Raw genomic sequence first — 14,903 nt, 5'->3', positions numbered from 1 at the left:
ATATTGTTTTAATTGTATTAAAGTGTAAATAGTTCAAAAATAATTTCTATTTTACTTTACATCTATTTGCATTTTGAATAAAATATTTGATTGTCAATGACTTGTCCTTTTTTTGTCACATAAAACCCAACGATGTTAAACTGGGTTTATGGTTTGTAAGGCAGCACTGTGACATCACACATTGAGAGGCATTATGGGATTATGGGAACAGTGATGATGTCCCTCTTGAGATTACTCCAATGCTCAATGACGTTAGCAAGGTAAAGGCTGTGCCTGTGTTCATAGGTCATTGAGGTCAAAAGACAAGTTTACAATATTTAAATTATTTTGCGGTATTTTTAATTCTAGACTCGTTTTTAAAACCACAAGCGACAGATAACTCCTATTTGGGTCTCGGTAAATTCACCAATCCACACATTTAAACCTGCAACACGCGCTAGACGCATGTGCCGCGTATTATGAGTGACAGACAAGGAGTTGTCCTCATTCTGTTCATTTTTACGGTCCTCCTCGTAGACTACAAAAAAACGGGAAAAAGTTCAAAGGAACGTTCCATTTCGCTTAAAATGCGACCTTAATGTACTGACGTGAGTTTGGTTATAGAATAACGTTACGTCTGTCACTCCAGTAATGACCGAACTGTGTGTGAACGTAACCGTATTGAAAGCGTTATTCAGCCGCATGAACGTTAGGGGAATTCACACAGAATGTGTTTTGCGTTTAAAAGTGGAATAAAAACACTGCAAGATCTAGAGACGTGTTTTTTAATAGTCAAAATTATGATTGTAACTTTAGCGCCGCGCGTTTTTAGAAGCAGCAAATGTCAAGAGGGCATTGGTCAAACTTCAAAGGATCAGCTAGCACATGTTTATATATATAAAAAAAAAGAAAAACCCCCAATGGAAAAGCAGCTGTGGAATGCAAAAACTCACATGTAGCGTGTAGTTCTTTTGGTATTATTATATTCTATTATATTTAACATGGTTTGAGTTCCTCATCTTTATCAATCCTCTTTATCTCAGTAGAAATTACAGGAAAGTGAAGGTCATTGTAGGAACTTCATGACCATGGCCTAAATCCAATGGGTATTCGGTGCCAGAGAATACCTATAATCCCTCCCGAAGACCTTGTGCTTGTGTGGTTTTTGGCCTACTTCCTGCCAGCACGACTGTCCCGATTTGTCTGGGATTAAGACAGGTTAGTTTTTGTGAATGGACTGAGAATGAAGGATTCTTGAATAAGAAGCCAAGAATCAACCTGTGTAATAAATGGACTGTTAATAAACTGAACTATGGACCATAAAATACAGTAATCCAACATCATGGCTAATAGCACAGAATGAAAGAAATGTAAATTCACAACTTCTTTTGCCTTATTTCCCTTTATCTGATCCTAAACTCACTGATCAACTGCACAGTGATGTTATATATCCACCAGAATAATATGAAATTTAATATAATCACACCAGAATTCAAATCTAGAGATAAAATGTGCAAAACAAGACAGAATTCATCATTTCTAGAGACACAAACAGCAACACTTTTACAGGTTGAAATGGTTTATTAGTAAGGAAATATCAGTTCATAACAAATGTGGTACAGAATTTTCTCCCCCGATCAAGTTTATTGAGAAAAACAAAACCATGGAGCCAAAAATATTTTTTGTTGCTTCCAAACGCTAAACACAGGAAATATTAAAAATGTTGGTATTGAGAAGGAAATGAGCATCATCTCACTTGCTTAAATCAGTCAAACAAAAGAAAGTAACAAAAGATCTATTGAGCAGAAGCACTGAAGCATGGTCGATTATACGCATGTGAGGGTTACTAAACTGGCACTGATTAAAGTTTATATCCTCATGGGTGTTGTGCGTCGACTAGCTCATCCATCTACTTATTGGTTACTTAGCAGTGTATCAAAAATATAAAAAAGGCCATCTTTAAAGATTGGTACAGTAATCCTATGTCATGGCTAATGATACAAAAAGGAAAGCCATGTGTTTGAATGTTTTGTAAAATAAGGCTTTGTATAACCATGGAGCTTTAAATGAAGTGAGCTAACAAAAAAATAAAAATAAACCTATAAAGCAAACATTCAACCTGCATCACTTCCTCAATGGGTTCAACCAATCAATCCTGTCTTCAACTTGCCAAAAAAGAAAGGAGAATTTCAAAACTACTCAAAAAGGTACACTCAGTATGCAATAAATGTTGGCATTCTTCTTAAAATGGAAAAAAAAGAACCAATATATACAACAACAAAAATAAAGTATGCAATATGCAAAGGCTTAATGTTGCTTTCTGCAACCCCAAACAGACCACCCCCACCCACCTCCTCCCAAACACTGTAAAAAAACAAAAACAAAGTCAGCCTCATGGGTGACTCCTGTAAAGAGGACCCCCCTGCCTCACGCCTCAAAAACCCACCCATCCAATCTCCCACATACACACAGGACATCACAAAGCACGATTACGTCACTAAGCCTGTTAGTTTGAGTGAGATAACCCCCCACCCCCATTGGTTCCCTGACCCCTGGCTCTTAGGAATTGGTGAAGGCATCTGCACAGGGACTCCACTCGTCTGTTTTAGGGTTGTAGGCCTCAACAGAGTTGAGGAAGTCGTTTCCATCAAAGCCACCAACGGCATAGATGATGTCACTGAGCACGGCCGCACCAGCATTGCTGCGTGGCGAGTTCATGCTCCCCAGCATCCTCCATTCATTGCGGGCGGGGTCGTACATTTCAACGCAACACAGGGCATGAGAGCCATCAAAGCCACCCACCACAAACAGTTTACCTGAGAGAGACGAACATCGGTTACCTCCTTCTACAAGCTGTATGTTCGTATCCCAGTGTTTGTCCTTTACTTACCTTCATAGACGGCCACTCCAGCTCCTCTACGAGCTATGTTCATTGGGGCAACAAGGGTCCAAGTGTTGTTTTCTGGATTGTAGCATTCCACACTGTTCAGACAGTTCCAAGACTCTGCTCCTCCGATCACGTACATGAAGCCATCCAACTCGCACACGGCAGCCTGATGCCTCCCTGTAGATGCACAGAAATAACACTGAGAACAGTATCAGCAGATCCATCTGGCTTTTTATCAATGTAATCCCCGCTGTACGCTTAAGGCTGTGATCTTTTAATTGCCCAAAACCCCTGTGGAAGCAATTATAGGGATATTTTTTGACGTCAACGTGACTTACTGATGTTTAAAGGGGCACAGCTGGTCCAGGCCTTGCTCACAGGGTCAAAAACGTCACAGTTCTTCAGACCTTTCTGTCCGCATGGATCTGATCCCCCAACAACATACAACTTGTTGTTCAGAGAGCAGACACCTGAGGAAAGTCAAACCAGCAGTGATAAATCTGAAGCTACCGTATTCTCTTTGTTGGATTGACATATTCAATATCTATCTAAAAGGAATGCACACATTCTGACTGAGACTGATATTTATTTATATACATTATGGCCAATAACCAATGAAACAGGAATTATAAATTCTAGAAGTGAAGTTTTTACCTGCATTGCAACGATTGGTCCTGAGCTCTGGCACTTGAGTCCACTCGTCAGCACTAGGGTTGTACGTCTCCCCACAACTTAGTTCATCTGAATGGCCATTGGACCCACCCATCACATAAAGCTGACCCTGTTTGGATTAAAACAATCGTTTTTTTACCATGCTTTTGAAGGCTGTACTTTTTAAACACCCATTTGACCCTGTACACACCATGAGCACAGCCATCTGAAATCGAGCACGTGGAGTCCTCATTGGAGCAATGAAACTCCAGCTGTCTGTCTTCATGTCATAACATTCCACAGTCCTCAAGCACTCCTCCCGATTGTAGCCACCTGAATAATGGATCAGACAGAGTTGCTTAATGGAAGTAAGAGAGCCTTTTACAGGTTTCTTTGGACTTTGTGATGACCACTAACCTGCGGCGATGAGTCGGCCATTCAGAGCTGCAATGCCCAGGCCAGAGCGAGCATAGTGCATAGGTGCCAGCAGCTTGTCGGGTTCCTCTTCCAGTGGCTGGCCCTCGAAACTCAGGCTCTTGGTCAGACAAGGTGTGGCCGAGGGCGAGGCCTGGGGACTGCTGCGCCCATGCAGAAAGATCACGCACAGCACGCCTTTCAACACGGCCAGACACAGATACGTATTGTCTGTGGGGAGAGAAAGAGGAAGAGGGTGACTTTAAGGAACTACAGATAAGTCTTGACAATCTAAAGACATCAAATGTGCACACGTACTGGTGGTCTTCTCGGAAGCAATGTATTTCCACTCTTGCTTGCAGGAATGTTTGGCGGATCCAGGGGAGAGGCTGCCAGAGGAGCTGGTGCTCAGCTGTCGGTGTACATTCTCTCGTGGGGGCTTCTTCTGCAAAGGCACAGCGCAGCTACAGACTCCGAGCCCATGGTCCACATACACACAACCTCACACAGTCCCAGACCCCGTCTAGGTGTAAGCCTGACTTAACAACTTAAAAGATGATTGGCCTGCATCAGGTTAAAGGAATATTCTGGGTTCAATGCAAGTTAAGCTCAACAGACAGCAATTGTGGCATAATGCTGAATACCACAAAAATAATTTTGACTTATGATTCTTTTTCTTTTAAAGGGGTCATAAACTGCCTTTTTAAATATTTCGTACTGTTCTCTGAGGTCTTCTTATAACTTTTTAAAATTTTTACATTAAATAAAACATAATTTAGAAGTAATATGCTATTTTCTGTCCTGCTCATCAGAACGCTCTCTTTGAAAAGGCGTGGTGGATGAAGCATCGTCTATTAATTTCAATCTTTCAAAAATTCAGCGTCAAATTGTTCTTCGTTTGTAAACGAATCCACAGTAAAATTAAGAGTACAAAGGGCCAAGTTCTTACGGACACGGTCTGGAACGTCATTAAAAATAAAGTTCATCCACTCTTTCCTAACACTGGGATCAGAAAGCAAGCAATGCAAAGAGTGTTTTTCCACAGCTTGGCACTGCACAGCGTCTTATTCGGAGTGATCTTTATTGTTTAGTTTCTGCATAGTCCTGCATTCGCCTCTATTTATTTACACTACAGTACATGTGTAAATTGCATTGATCTTCTTACATGGAGGCGGTGTTTAGCTACACTATTACGTAATAGAGCTGTACATTTCACTTTATAAAAGTCTCACATTAATTCTTCTTTTAAAGCATGTGTATTATATGAGCTTTAAAGTGGCTTAAATCTTTTAAAGTCATTTTAGTCATTATGTTGTCATAGCATCAGAGTTGGATATAAAATTACACAGGAAAGATTAGCAAGCAGTTTTTTTTCAAACTAGAATCCAGTTAACATGCATATTGTTTATATTTTGTGGCTATACTATTGCAGCAGTGAGTATTTTACATATACAGATAACAGATTAATTACTTCTATCGTAAATGCCTTACTGTAATTCCGATTTTTGCTTTTTTTTTTTTTTTAAAGAAAGGACATATGGAAATTAATTTTTGTGATAAACCACAGCACAAAATAGATGCTTTCAAATGAGCTTGTACTGAACCTTGGACTATTCTTTAAACCTTATATCTACTTTAATCTAATCCCAAAGTAAAGCCACACTATAAGCAGCACTAAAACCCAATCCACACACTCATCACGCACACTTCGTGATCGCTCTAGCTCAAAACGCTCAGACTCAACAGCCCAGCACAACAAAGAAGCTCCTCTGCTAGCATTAAATCTTGTGTTCGCTATGGGCCTGCTGCGGTCCAGCCTGAGAAGAGCTCGGCGCTGGTTGTGTACCTGCACAAACTGGATGTGGTCATCCTCAGTGCCGAACACCTCAGCCTGCCCGTCAAGCAGGCTCCCATCGAGCAGCTTGTGATCGGCCGAATAGTACAGCGTTTGCACCTGCAAAACACACAGCAACAACAGAACCCATGTGGCTGTCTCCATGACAACAGAGCACCCAACTAGGTGGGTCAGGGGAAGAAGGAAAGTTAAGAAGGGAAGGGCCACAGCAGTTGTTCGCTGCAAGATGCTGGTAAAAAAAGCTTCTTAAAGAATAAGAACAGTGTTGTTGTGATTTCAGGAGCATTTCCAAAGATCTTCTGGACTTTCCATTGCACTGAAAACAGCAGAATGTGGATCACAATACTGTTTGCCACAAAGCATCTTGGGAACCTTCATTTGTCAAAAAGTTTGCAGAAGGAAATAGACAAACAAGCTCCATCGGTGCATGTTCGGCTGTCATCCATCCTCTCAGCTGAGGGGGTTAGTCAAGTCAGACGTCATCACATAAACTCCAGTACAACACTGGTTAGCTGTATTCAACTTACACAGCTCAAAAATGAGTGCTTCATTTAGAAAAAAATCTTGGATTGTCTTCAAGCTTAAAGGTTTTTCTAAACCGAATATAATAGAAAATTCAGTTCAAATAACTGAAAACAATTCCACTAAAATTGGACAAAAAAAAAAGAGAGAAAAAAAAAAGAAGTGCATCAACATTACAGCATTTCTATGTATTTGTCTATGGGTACTTGCAGATATATTAAGGACATAAAATGGTAAAAGCATGGTTGCTTCAATGTTTTAAGTGTCTTGCACAATGAGAAAGTATCTGAAGTAAAAATTGTAAGCTGCCCTTGACCAACTGTGTACAGTGTTGATGCCAAGTGAACAGGACCAGTAGGTACTGCTGAAATAAAAAGAGGCCATTTGTCTATAGCTATAGTAGTGTTTTATAGTTTACTGTTATTTGTTTTTAAATGAGAAAAAAAAGTAATGTTTCATGTTTCCATGACTAACTGCTGCTGTCACTTCCTGTGACCATCCCTGCTGGGAATGTGTCCAAAAGCAGATTAAAAGGAACTAGGAACTGAGAGAAACTTCAGGACATCCCTCTAAGCTGCACTCAGTTCCCACTTCCTTTAGGTTGAAACTTACTGTAGTTGCCATCATTAAACCTTTAATGAAGTCGATGGCTCTGTTCCTTTTCTTTCATTCGTACTTAATCAGTATTCCGGTGTATACTGTGTATGTAATGTTAAATGCCTTTGTGGCATAAAGCATCCATATTTGTGTGCCAATCATTTGAATATTTCGTACTGTAAGTGTGTGCATGAACAACTGTGTGACATGCTTTGATTCACTTCGCATGCATATGTGAGTTACAGTAGGTTGACTTAAACTGTGAATGTTTTGAAGTGTTCAACGTGGTGGTACTCGGACATCTGAAGTGTCATTTTTAATGTACTGTGTACTGTTGGTGAGTGCGTCTGTTTAAGAGGCAGGAGCCTAGTGCTCGTTTCGCCACAGCTCCCTCTCGTTCTTTTGTTATTTTCTTTCATTCACTGACTCATTACCCTGGAGGGACCCAGTCTTGGCTTCTTCAGTCTTGTGAGAATCCTGCTGATGTTTGCTCTAATAAACCTAAGGAGAGATAAATCAGTGGGGAGGAAGAACTGTTAGTGCTGGTTCCCAGAGCAAGCACACTCACTCAAACACTCACACACCTGCTTAGAGAAAAGAGAGATGTCATTGGGACGGCAACATGTCATGTCACTCTCTGCGAGCAGACAGAGTAGCTGCAGTTACTGCACAGCACTGAGCATTCAGGAGGCTTTTAGTTTGGCTCACCTGGACTACCCATTCGCCTTTGCGGAGGGTGTAACAGCCCCGTTCTGTACCTAAATGTATATTCTTTAAGGCCCGGGGTGATTTGAGTATGAAGGGGGAGAGGAAACAAAAAAAAAATATATATATGGAAGGCAGAGAGAATAAACCCAACCAACCTCTACCATTAAGATGGCTGGTGTGACCTGTTAAATCTGTGAATGGGATGAATTACGAGGGGGAAGAAGGTAGGGAAGGGAGAGAGGAGCTCACAGTGGAGCGCAGTGCTCACCTCCTCCATCAGTCGCTCCAGGGGTTCGCCATTTTCCCACAGGCTGCGTTGCACCCAGCCAATCACCTTGGAGTACAGCTTGCCATTACTAGGCAAGCTCAAGTTATCCTCCAGCATCACCTCCAACTATAAACCAGACCAAAAGAGAACGTATATTTAGCACAAGAGCGCAATAAAGAATAGTACATGACCTAAAAAGGCAAAGGTCAGCTCACCTTAAGGCGTGGCAGCTTGAGGAAATCCTCTTGCTCAGACACGTCCAGAAGATGCTCCTGGATATAGCTGTCGATCTTGCCCAGCAGACGGCCATCTCCCATGCAGCTGGCAAAATTGCGATAGGAGATGGCGCTCTGGGAATCCATCTTGGAGAGAAGATAGTCGCCACAGATCTGGGAGAAAGTACAAAAGACTTGGTTAGAGCTTCATCTCAAGTAAAACGGTCACAAAAACACATGCTTGATTAACCGACCTGCTTCACTCTGTCCATTTTGAGCCGTTTGGCTGCAGAGTAAACCTCCTTAACCAGCTCTTTATCTGCCTTCAACCTGCAGAGAGTAACAACAGATATCAGAAAACATTGGAAAGCCGTTAATATGGTAGAATAAGTGCCGTATAATGGCTCGAACTGGTTGATTGCACATTGTGAGTCTCTTACTGGGCAGTGTAAGCATAGTTAAGAAGGATCTCCACAGCCTCAGGGTCCAGATCCTCAAATTTCACATGAGAGACACCATGAGGTTCCAGGTCGCTGTTAAAGATTTCAAACAGATATGGACTGCAACAAGCCAGTACTGCCCGATGAGCCATCAATTCATGTCCACACACCTGAAGAAGCATAAGGACAAAGGTTAAGCCTGTTATTACACTGTAACAAAGAATTAGGCTCCATTTCGATTTAATTTACTAACTGGTATTACCTACAATAAATCAGGATTTTCAGATATGGTGCACGGTCATTCAAATGTCATCAAAGTATTTTTTGAATCGAAAGAAAATAATCTTGAGAATTAACTATAAAATTTCTGCGGATAATGTTAAACCTCCTATTCAGTCTTTGCACATATTCTAAACACAGAAGGTTTGGCTTTGTTTGTTAATGAACGACATACGGCTAAAGGCCATTCAAAGATCCAGGACCCACGTATAATGAAACACCCTCATCCCTGAGTCATGTTTCAGCCATCTCATAATGACACGGAGAATAATAAGGTTTAAAAAGGGTGTGTTACCTGTAGTCTCACATCACAGAACTGGCCGTTCTTTCTAAGGGCGTTCATCTTGGCCACGGTAGAATCCAGGAAACTTTCGTCCTCAAAAATCAAATATCCGTTGGGAATCATTTTGGAAATTATGCCTTTGCGAAAAGTGAAACAATAACATGCTTAAGTCAATTTTAGGATTTTACCTCAAAATATCTATCCCACACTGCATATCTTACATAAACACATCACCCACACACACATCTGCACATGAAATACAATGTATAACTCATTTTAGCTGCTGGCTAAAAAGTTGTCAGAATCTATAATCAGTTTAAATCCATCCTATTGTGCACACATAACAGTCAGCCTCATGTATAAGTCATGCGCTTACCTAATACTGAATGATGTACGTCTGGGAGAGATAGTTTACTTGGGAAAGCCGTAAAAAGGCACGAGTGAAGTAGAACCAGGAATGGGAGTGCCTAGGTCTTCCTTCACTACGAAGTGGATGGAAAAGGCAATGCCAGGCAACCAGTGGGCACGGCAGGGGGTCAGAGGTGACTCAAACTGTCAGGCTTAGAGTGACTGCAATCAAGTCCTCGCGTGTCCCGTTGGCTATAGACTCAAACCTTTTCTGTGCTGATTGTGCATTATAACCTGCAAAACAAATAAACAAGGGGTTGTGATGACTGATCTCAGGAACACTGATCACATCAATGGCAATTACTAGCACTTCAATAGCCACATCATCTAATACTGATTTGGAATGAACTAACAGAAATTAAAGGTTCACATGTTGCCCAAGGGCAGAAGCGCTGCCGATCACAGACTGACCCAGCTTTACGCTACTGATCGCTTTCATGGAGTTAAACACGTGCCTTATTCGGGATCAGCCGTAACTCCTGCTGCAGACAGTTCAAATTAATCCGGATAGAATCGGTCTCATACAGACTTTATTCAAGAAGCTGCCTAAATCTCAGGACATGCTTTTCCGACCCTCCGTTAACCCTTCTCTTGGTCAGACTGTTTCTTCAACACCAACACAGAATCTCCCAATCTTCTCCCCCATTAACCACATGGCTCTACCACACCCACATGCTTCCGGAATGCTCCACAGGTCTTTCAAACCCCTTTTAGCTAGCAGAAGGTCAACTTTTAGGGGTGGAGGATGGTCACACAGCCAAAAAATGTACTTAGTCAGGAATTTTGATGGATTTATCACATTCCCACAGTGATGTGGCTACAGCTGTGTGGGGATGGAAAAATGCAGAAGTGAAAAACAAATGAGCTCCATTATGTGGAATCCTCATGTTTTACATGAAAACCTGCTAGTATTTTTCCACTCATGTCCTTTTATCCATTCCAGCCTCCATCAACGCAAATGCTCCAACCAGGCCTTTGGATAATCTGCTCATCCTCTCTTGCTCTATCCTCCTCAGGGGTTGATTATTGAAAACAGCAATCGGAAAATGCTAAGCCTTTATTTACCTCATCATAGGGATGCTTCCTCTTGAAGATAAGTGGCATTGGAGAAACACTTTCAAGCACTAGAAAAAAGTAAAAAGACCACGGAAGCACTGAATTATGCTTTTTATGTGAGCTCTCTCTAATGCTCTTCCTGTTTCAACTGTCTACACTGGAGTTTATTCCACTAAATCTCACATATAAAGTTAATCCAAACTCTTTCCTCCTTAAAAAAAAAAAAAAAAAAAACAAGTCAAAGAAAATATCTTTAAAAAACTTTTAAATAAAAGTAAAAAAAAAAAATCTTAAACTTATTTTGAAGAAAGGTTTAAATTTAATTTAAAAACATTTAATACATGCAAAGTTTTTTGGAGTCACACCTCATTTTAAAACCTGAATTAACTTTGTCTTGTCATTAAAAAGTCACATTATCTGATATTTTATGCAATGACCTTGACACATATTTTAGGACAAAAACAGCGTCATGTCATTTCCACTCAATGATAAGTCTGAACTGTCCAGTTTCAAACTAGTGACCTTAATCTGAGAGCCGTTGGTCCACTTGGAGTGGAACTGGGGACTGATACTTTAAACCAAGGCATTTATGGGTCAGACAGCAGATAAAGCCTATGGTGACTTTGCAGCTTCAGACGGACTCACGAATCCGTTCATTGTGAAGCAGGAACCACAGCATCCTCACAAAATTACTGACAGAGTCAAGGGTGGAAAGACAAAAAGGTGGGCAGATACTGAAATGTGTGGTGGCAGAAAACACTCTGAAAGACTGTTCTGTGCATATAATCTTTTTGGCCCCCTCTGGCATGCAGCAAACATCATGCTCAGTCGGTAAGCGTGGGACAGACAACGAGGCGAGAGAGAAAGAGGAGGATGGGCTCAAATACACAGCAACAGTTGTTCAATTGACTCTGCAGAAGTACTCAACAGATAACCCAGATTTAGCAACAACTTAATGCATCGCTTAAGGCCATACAAAAAAATAAAATTGTGTTCCTTGCATGCATTTGTATATAGTTCAAACTGCTCTAAGTCTACCCCATGACAACAAGCAGCATTTGCAATTATAATGGTCTCCGTCATAAGACCCCTTTCTTGCAAGTCACGCTTTCTCTCTGGGATCTCCTCCAGCTCTGAGAAAAAGGTGAACTACATTAGTCAGCGTCAGAAACACACAGGCTTGCTAACATTTAGATATTTGCCTGATTTTTCTATGCAAAGCTATTCATGGCAAATTTTACCAGGAATCAAGACCTTGGCGTTGTTAATGCCATGCTTTACATATAATAATGATTTTAAATAATGGCCCTGGATGTATAAAATAATAACATACGTCTTTTATGGAGTTGAGAAATCACCTGATGTACCTTTAAGCTCATGAATGGCTTGCACAACAGTGAATGTGCATAAAATGTGTAGGAAGGGAAGTGGATGTGCAACTACAGAAATAACATTATGGTCAAACGGCTGTGCAAGACCATGAGAGGCTGTGGAAAAAGCATGCCGAAAATTTATATCATAAAATCATATTCAGATGTTAACTAAAATCTGAACTGCATTTCCAGGGGTTACATAACACCTGGCAAAATCAGTGATTTATTCTCTCTCGGCCTAAACTAAAAAACAAACAAAATAAAAACACTGCTATTCTTTCCATAAATCCTCAGGCAGCAGAAGAGCTTATGTAATTTAAACTCCTAATTACAAAGATGGAAAGGACACACATTATTATGACTACTCCATCATAATAATTATAGTTCAGTACTTTTTTTATAGATTCTATTTTTTAACTGCTTTGTGAATTAATAGATTACATTCGGAGAGCAAAGGACAACAAAGCTGCTGTTTTTATCTCGGCTTCTTGGTTTTTATCTTTGCCCCTCTCTAATGAAATGCTAACCTTTATGGGAAAAGGTTAATAGGAGAACACAATTTAAACATTGAGCTAACCGAGCCACCGGCTGAGCTCACGCATAAGAACAGGCTGGAAAAATTGAATAATCGTTCACCACGTATGGAAAGAATGTTTGAAAGGGAAAGAGACAGAACACAGATTATATTCACAGTGGCCGTCACAGAAAATGTCTCCCAGTGATTCACATTAACCACAACTTGCAACAGAGGAAAGGCAGTTAAATAGCTAAGAAATTATCTAAAAAGAAATATATCTATACAAAAAATAGCATCTTAACTCTTAAGAATCTATCAAAATACACAAGCAAAGGTCTGAGTTTAAGGAGCACAGGATTTGCTGCATTCATTTCCCTTACAAATGAAGCACTGCGGTGACAATTAGGTCATCCATAGGCAGATGTGGAGATAGGAACGGAAAAGGATTTGCAAGAAGTGAAACTGCTGCTTCCTGTGACATGCAAATGGGATTGTGAAATATGATATGACTAGATATTTTCTGTGCAAAACCACAGTAAATAAGATGTACTGTGGGAGAGTGCACACAATGTTAGGTTTTGGAAATGTTTGCAGGTATTTTCATGTATGAAGAGAGGACACATGTAGAGAAAAAATAAGCAAAAAAAAAAAATGTTTAAATAATTTAAACTGTACAATTATTAGATATGAGATGGAAGGTATGAGACCATATGGTGCATTCAATCAAATATCGATCGAAGCAAACGATCAACCATGAAGGGACACATTTCTATGGGATACGCCCTCACTAAATTTACGAAACCTGATAGGCCAGCATGCATTATACAATTGGCTACAAGAAGTGTCCATTAAAACGCCTCGTATTTCCCGCACACTTGCATCATACAGAGCCCAAAACGTTTCTGAGCCCCTCGTCCAAGTCTACGATAAAAACCAAAACTGGGTCAGTAGGACCTGGTCGTTATTCTTCCATCTTCCTCACAAAAGATCAACGATGAGGTAAAATGTACATTCTGCGTCCGAATATACGAGCACTGCTTTCTATGATCCACACTAGTCACTCTTTTTTAACCTTGACAACTGTACCGTCCTGATTTCATTTATCTGTTATTACATTTATACCTTGGTCGGCATTTACGGTTCTATTTAACGGCGAAATACTGAATAATTATTTGATTTTAAGAATAGAAAAATATTTGCCTTGTACGCACACAAATCAAGACAACAGCACAATCAAATTTTAGAGGGAAAAGCAGCTAACGTTAGATTTGTAAGTGTATGAAGCCCATTTTATTATGAAACGGGAAAAACTACATGTCTGTAGTCTGGGACAAATGAACTGCCTGAACAGTGAATGCTGAATGTTCAATATTTAAACCCTTACAATACTATAAATGCCAAATGGTGACAATACAGTTGCTGTAACTGTAAAACCCCATGTTTATTTTGTATATTTTTTATTTCGTTAATTATTCTTTACTAATAATAAGCGATTATTTATTTAATAATCAGTGCTTCGTTACAGACTTATTTTAAATGTACATTATTTTCATACGTGTGAAACAAATGTACAACGTACAAATAGAAAAATCCAACTAAATTAAACATTTACAAAATCATGGTTTGCTGCGCACTGCAAACGTTAAACTCAAGCGAGTGGTTCTTCTTCTGATGAGAGCAACGCATGCGTTTATGAAGAGACGGAAGAGACATGCAGAGCAGATTACAATGCACCATATGGCAGTCGCGCGAGTACATACAAGTGTAACAATACGTGTGATACAAAATAGCAACGTACAAGCAAATAATCTTTAAAAATAATGAATAAAGGAAACACGTAGGCGCCGTGAATCTTCACACAATGCTGATAAGCTTGATTCTTACCTGATCTGTTTGACTGTAGACGATAGTAGACATATTTAAGGTCAATTCAGAGCTGTTGGTTGTGGATTGCAAAAGCAAAAGATATAGCACGTTTCTGCGTCCGCACAACCCTGTCGTTCCGGGTCTCGAGACTGTTAGATTGGTAAGCGAGCTTTGACAGCGATGCTGAAGCACGCGCTTAACAAAAGCCACGGGGCTGAATCGCGTGTGACGTAAAGTTGAAGCTCCGCCTGCGGAAAAGTACCGACGTGCTGCATTTGAATTGTAATTTCAGTATTGGGTCTATTGATCATCTTTTTATGAAATGCCCCCTTGTTAAGCAATTTTGGTCTGACGTGTCAAAATTATTTTCTTCAAAATCCAATGTAGACATTGATTTAACTATGTGTGATATATTTTGTTATTTTTCTCATTGTAAACATAACATAGAATATATAGAAAATGTTTTTATTTTATAGGGAAAATATTATATTCATAAATGTAAATTTTCTTAAACATTCCCAAAACTACATCATTTTCTTGGTGATTTGAACTACCTAATTATAACACTAGAAAATATCAATACTA

At 40.0% G+C, this 14,903-nt stretch overlaps 1 protein-coding gene across 1 annotated transcript; it reads right to left on the bottom strand.

The window, feature by feature from the left end:
• Positions 1–1,540: 1,540 nt before the first annotated feature.
• LOC109051885 (influenza virus NS1A-binding protein homolog A) lies at positions 1,541–14,536 on the bottom strand. The gene is made up of 15 exons (XM_019069377.2): positions 14,337–14,536; positions 9,475–9,740; positions 9,111–9,235; positions 8,537–8,706; positions 8,351–8,426; positions 8,097–8,270; positions 7,882–8,007; positions 5,778–5,885; positions 4,250–4,376; positions 3,935–4,162; positions 3,729–3,850; positions 3,521–3,647; positions 3,205–3,336; positions 2,870–3,043; positions 1,541–2,795 (listed from the first exon to the last, which is right to left on the bottom strand). Exons 3-15 carry the CDS (start codon positions 9,219–9,221, stop codon positions 2,539–2,541), a joined length of 1,932 nt encoding a protein of 643 aa, XP_018924922.1. The 5' UTR covers positions 9,222–9,235; positions 9,475–9,740; positions 14,337–14,536; the 3' UTR covers positions 1,541–2,538.
• Positions 14,537–14,903: the final 367 nt, after the last annotated feature.

Source organism: Cyprinus carpio, chromosome B20 (genome assembly GCF_018340385.1).
Source record: "Cyprinus carpio isolate SPL01 chromosome B20, ASM1834038v1, whole genome shotgun sequence".
In the NCBI taxonomy this organism is placed as follows: domain Eukaryota; kingdom Metazoa; phylum Chordata; class Actinopteri; order Cypriniformes; family Cyprinidae; genus Cyprinus; species Cyprinus carpio.
This window is presented reverse-complemented; position numbering and strand designations above follow the sequence as displayed.

Coding starts and splice junctions, on each gene's coding strand:
- LOC109051885 (XM_019069377.2), bottom strand. CDS start 9,221: ATGATTCCCAACGGATATTTGATTTTTGAGGACGAAAGTTTCCTGGAT. Junction 8,008..8,096: donor TCAAGCTGCCACGCCTTAAG/GTGAGCTGACCT, acceptor TCTGGTTTATAG/TTGGAGGTGATGCTGGAGGA. Junction 2,796..2,869: donor TGGAGTGGCCGTCTATGAAG/GTAAGTAAAGGA, acceptor CGTCTCTCTCAG/GTAAACTGTTTGTGGTGGGT.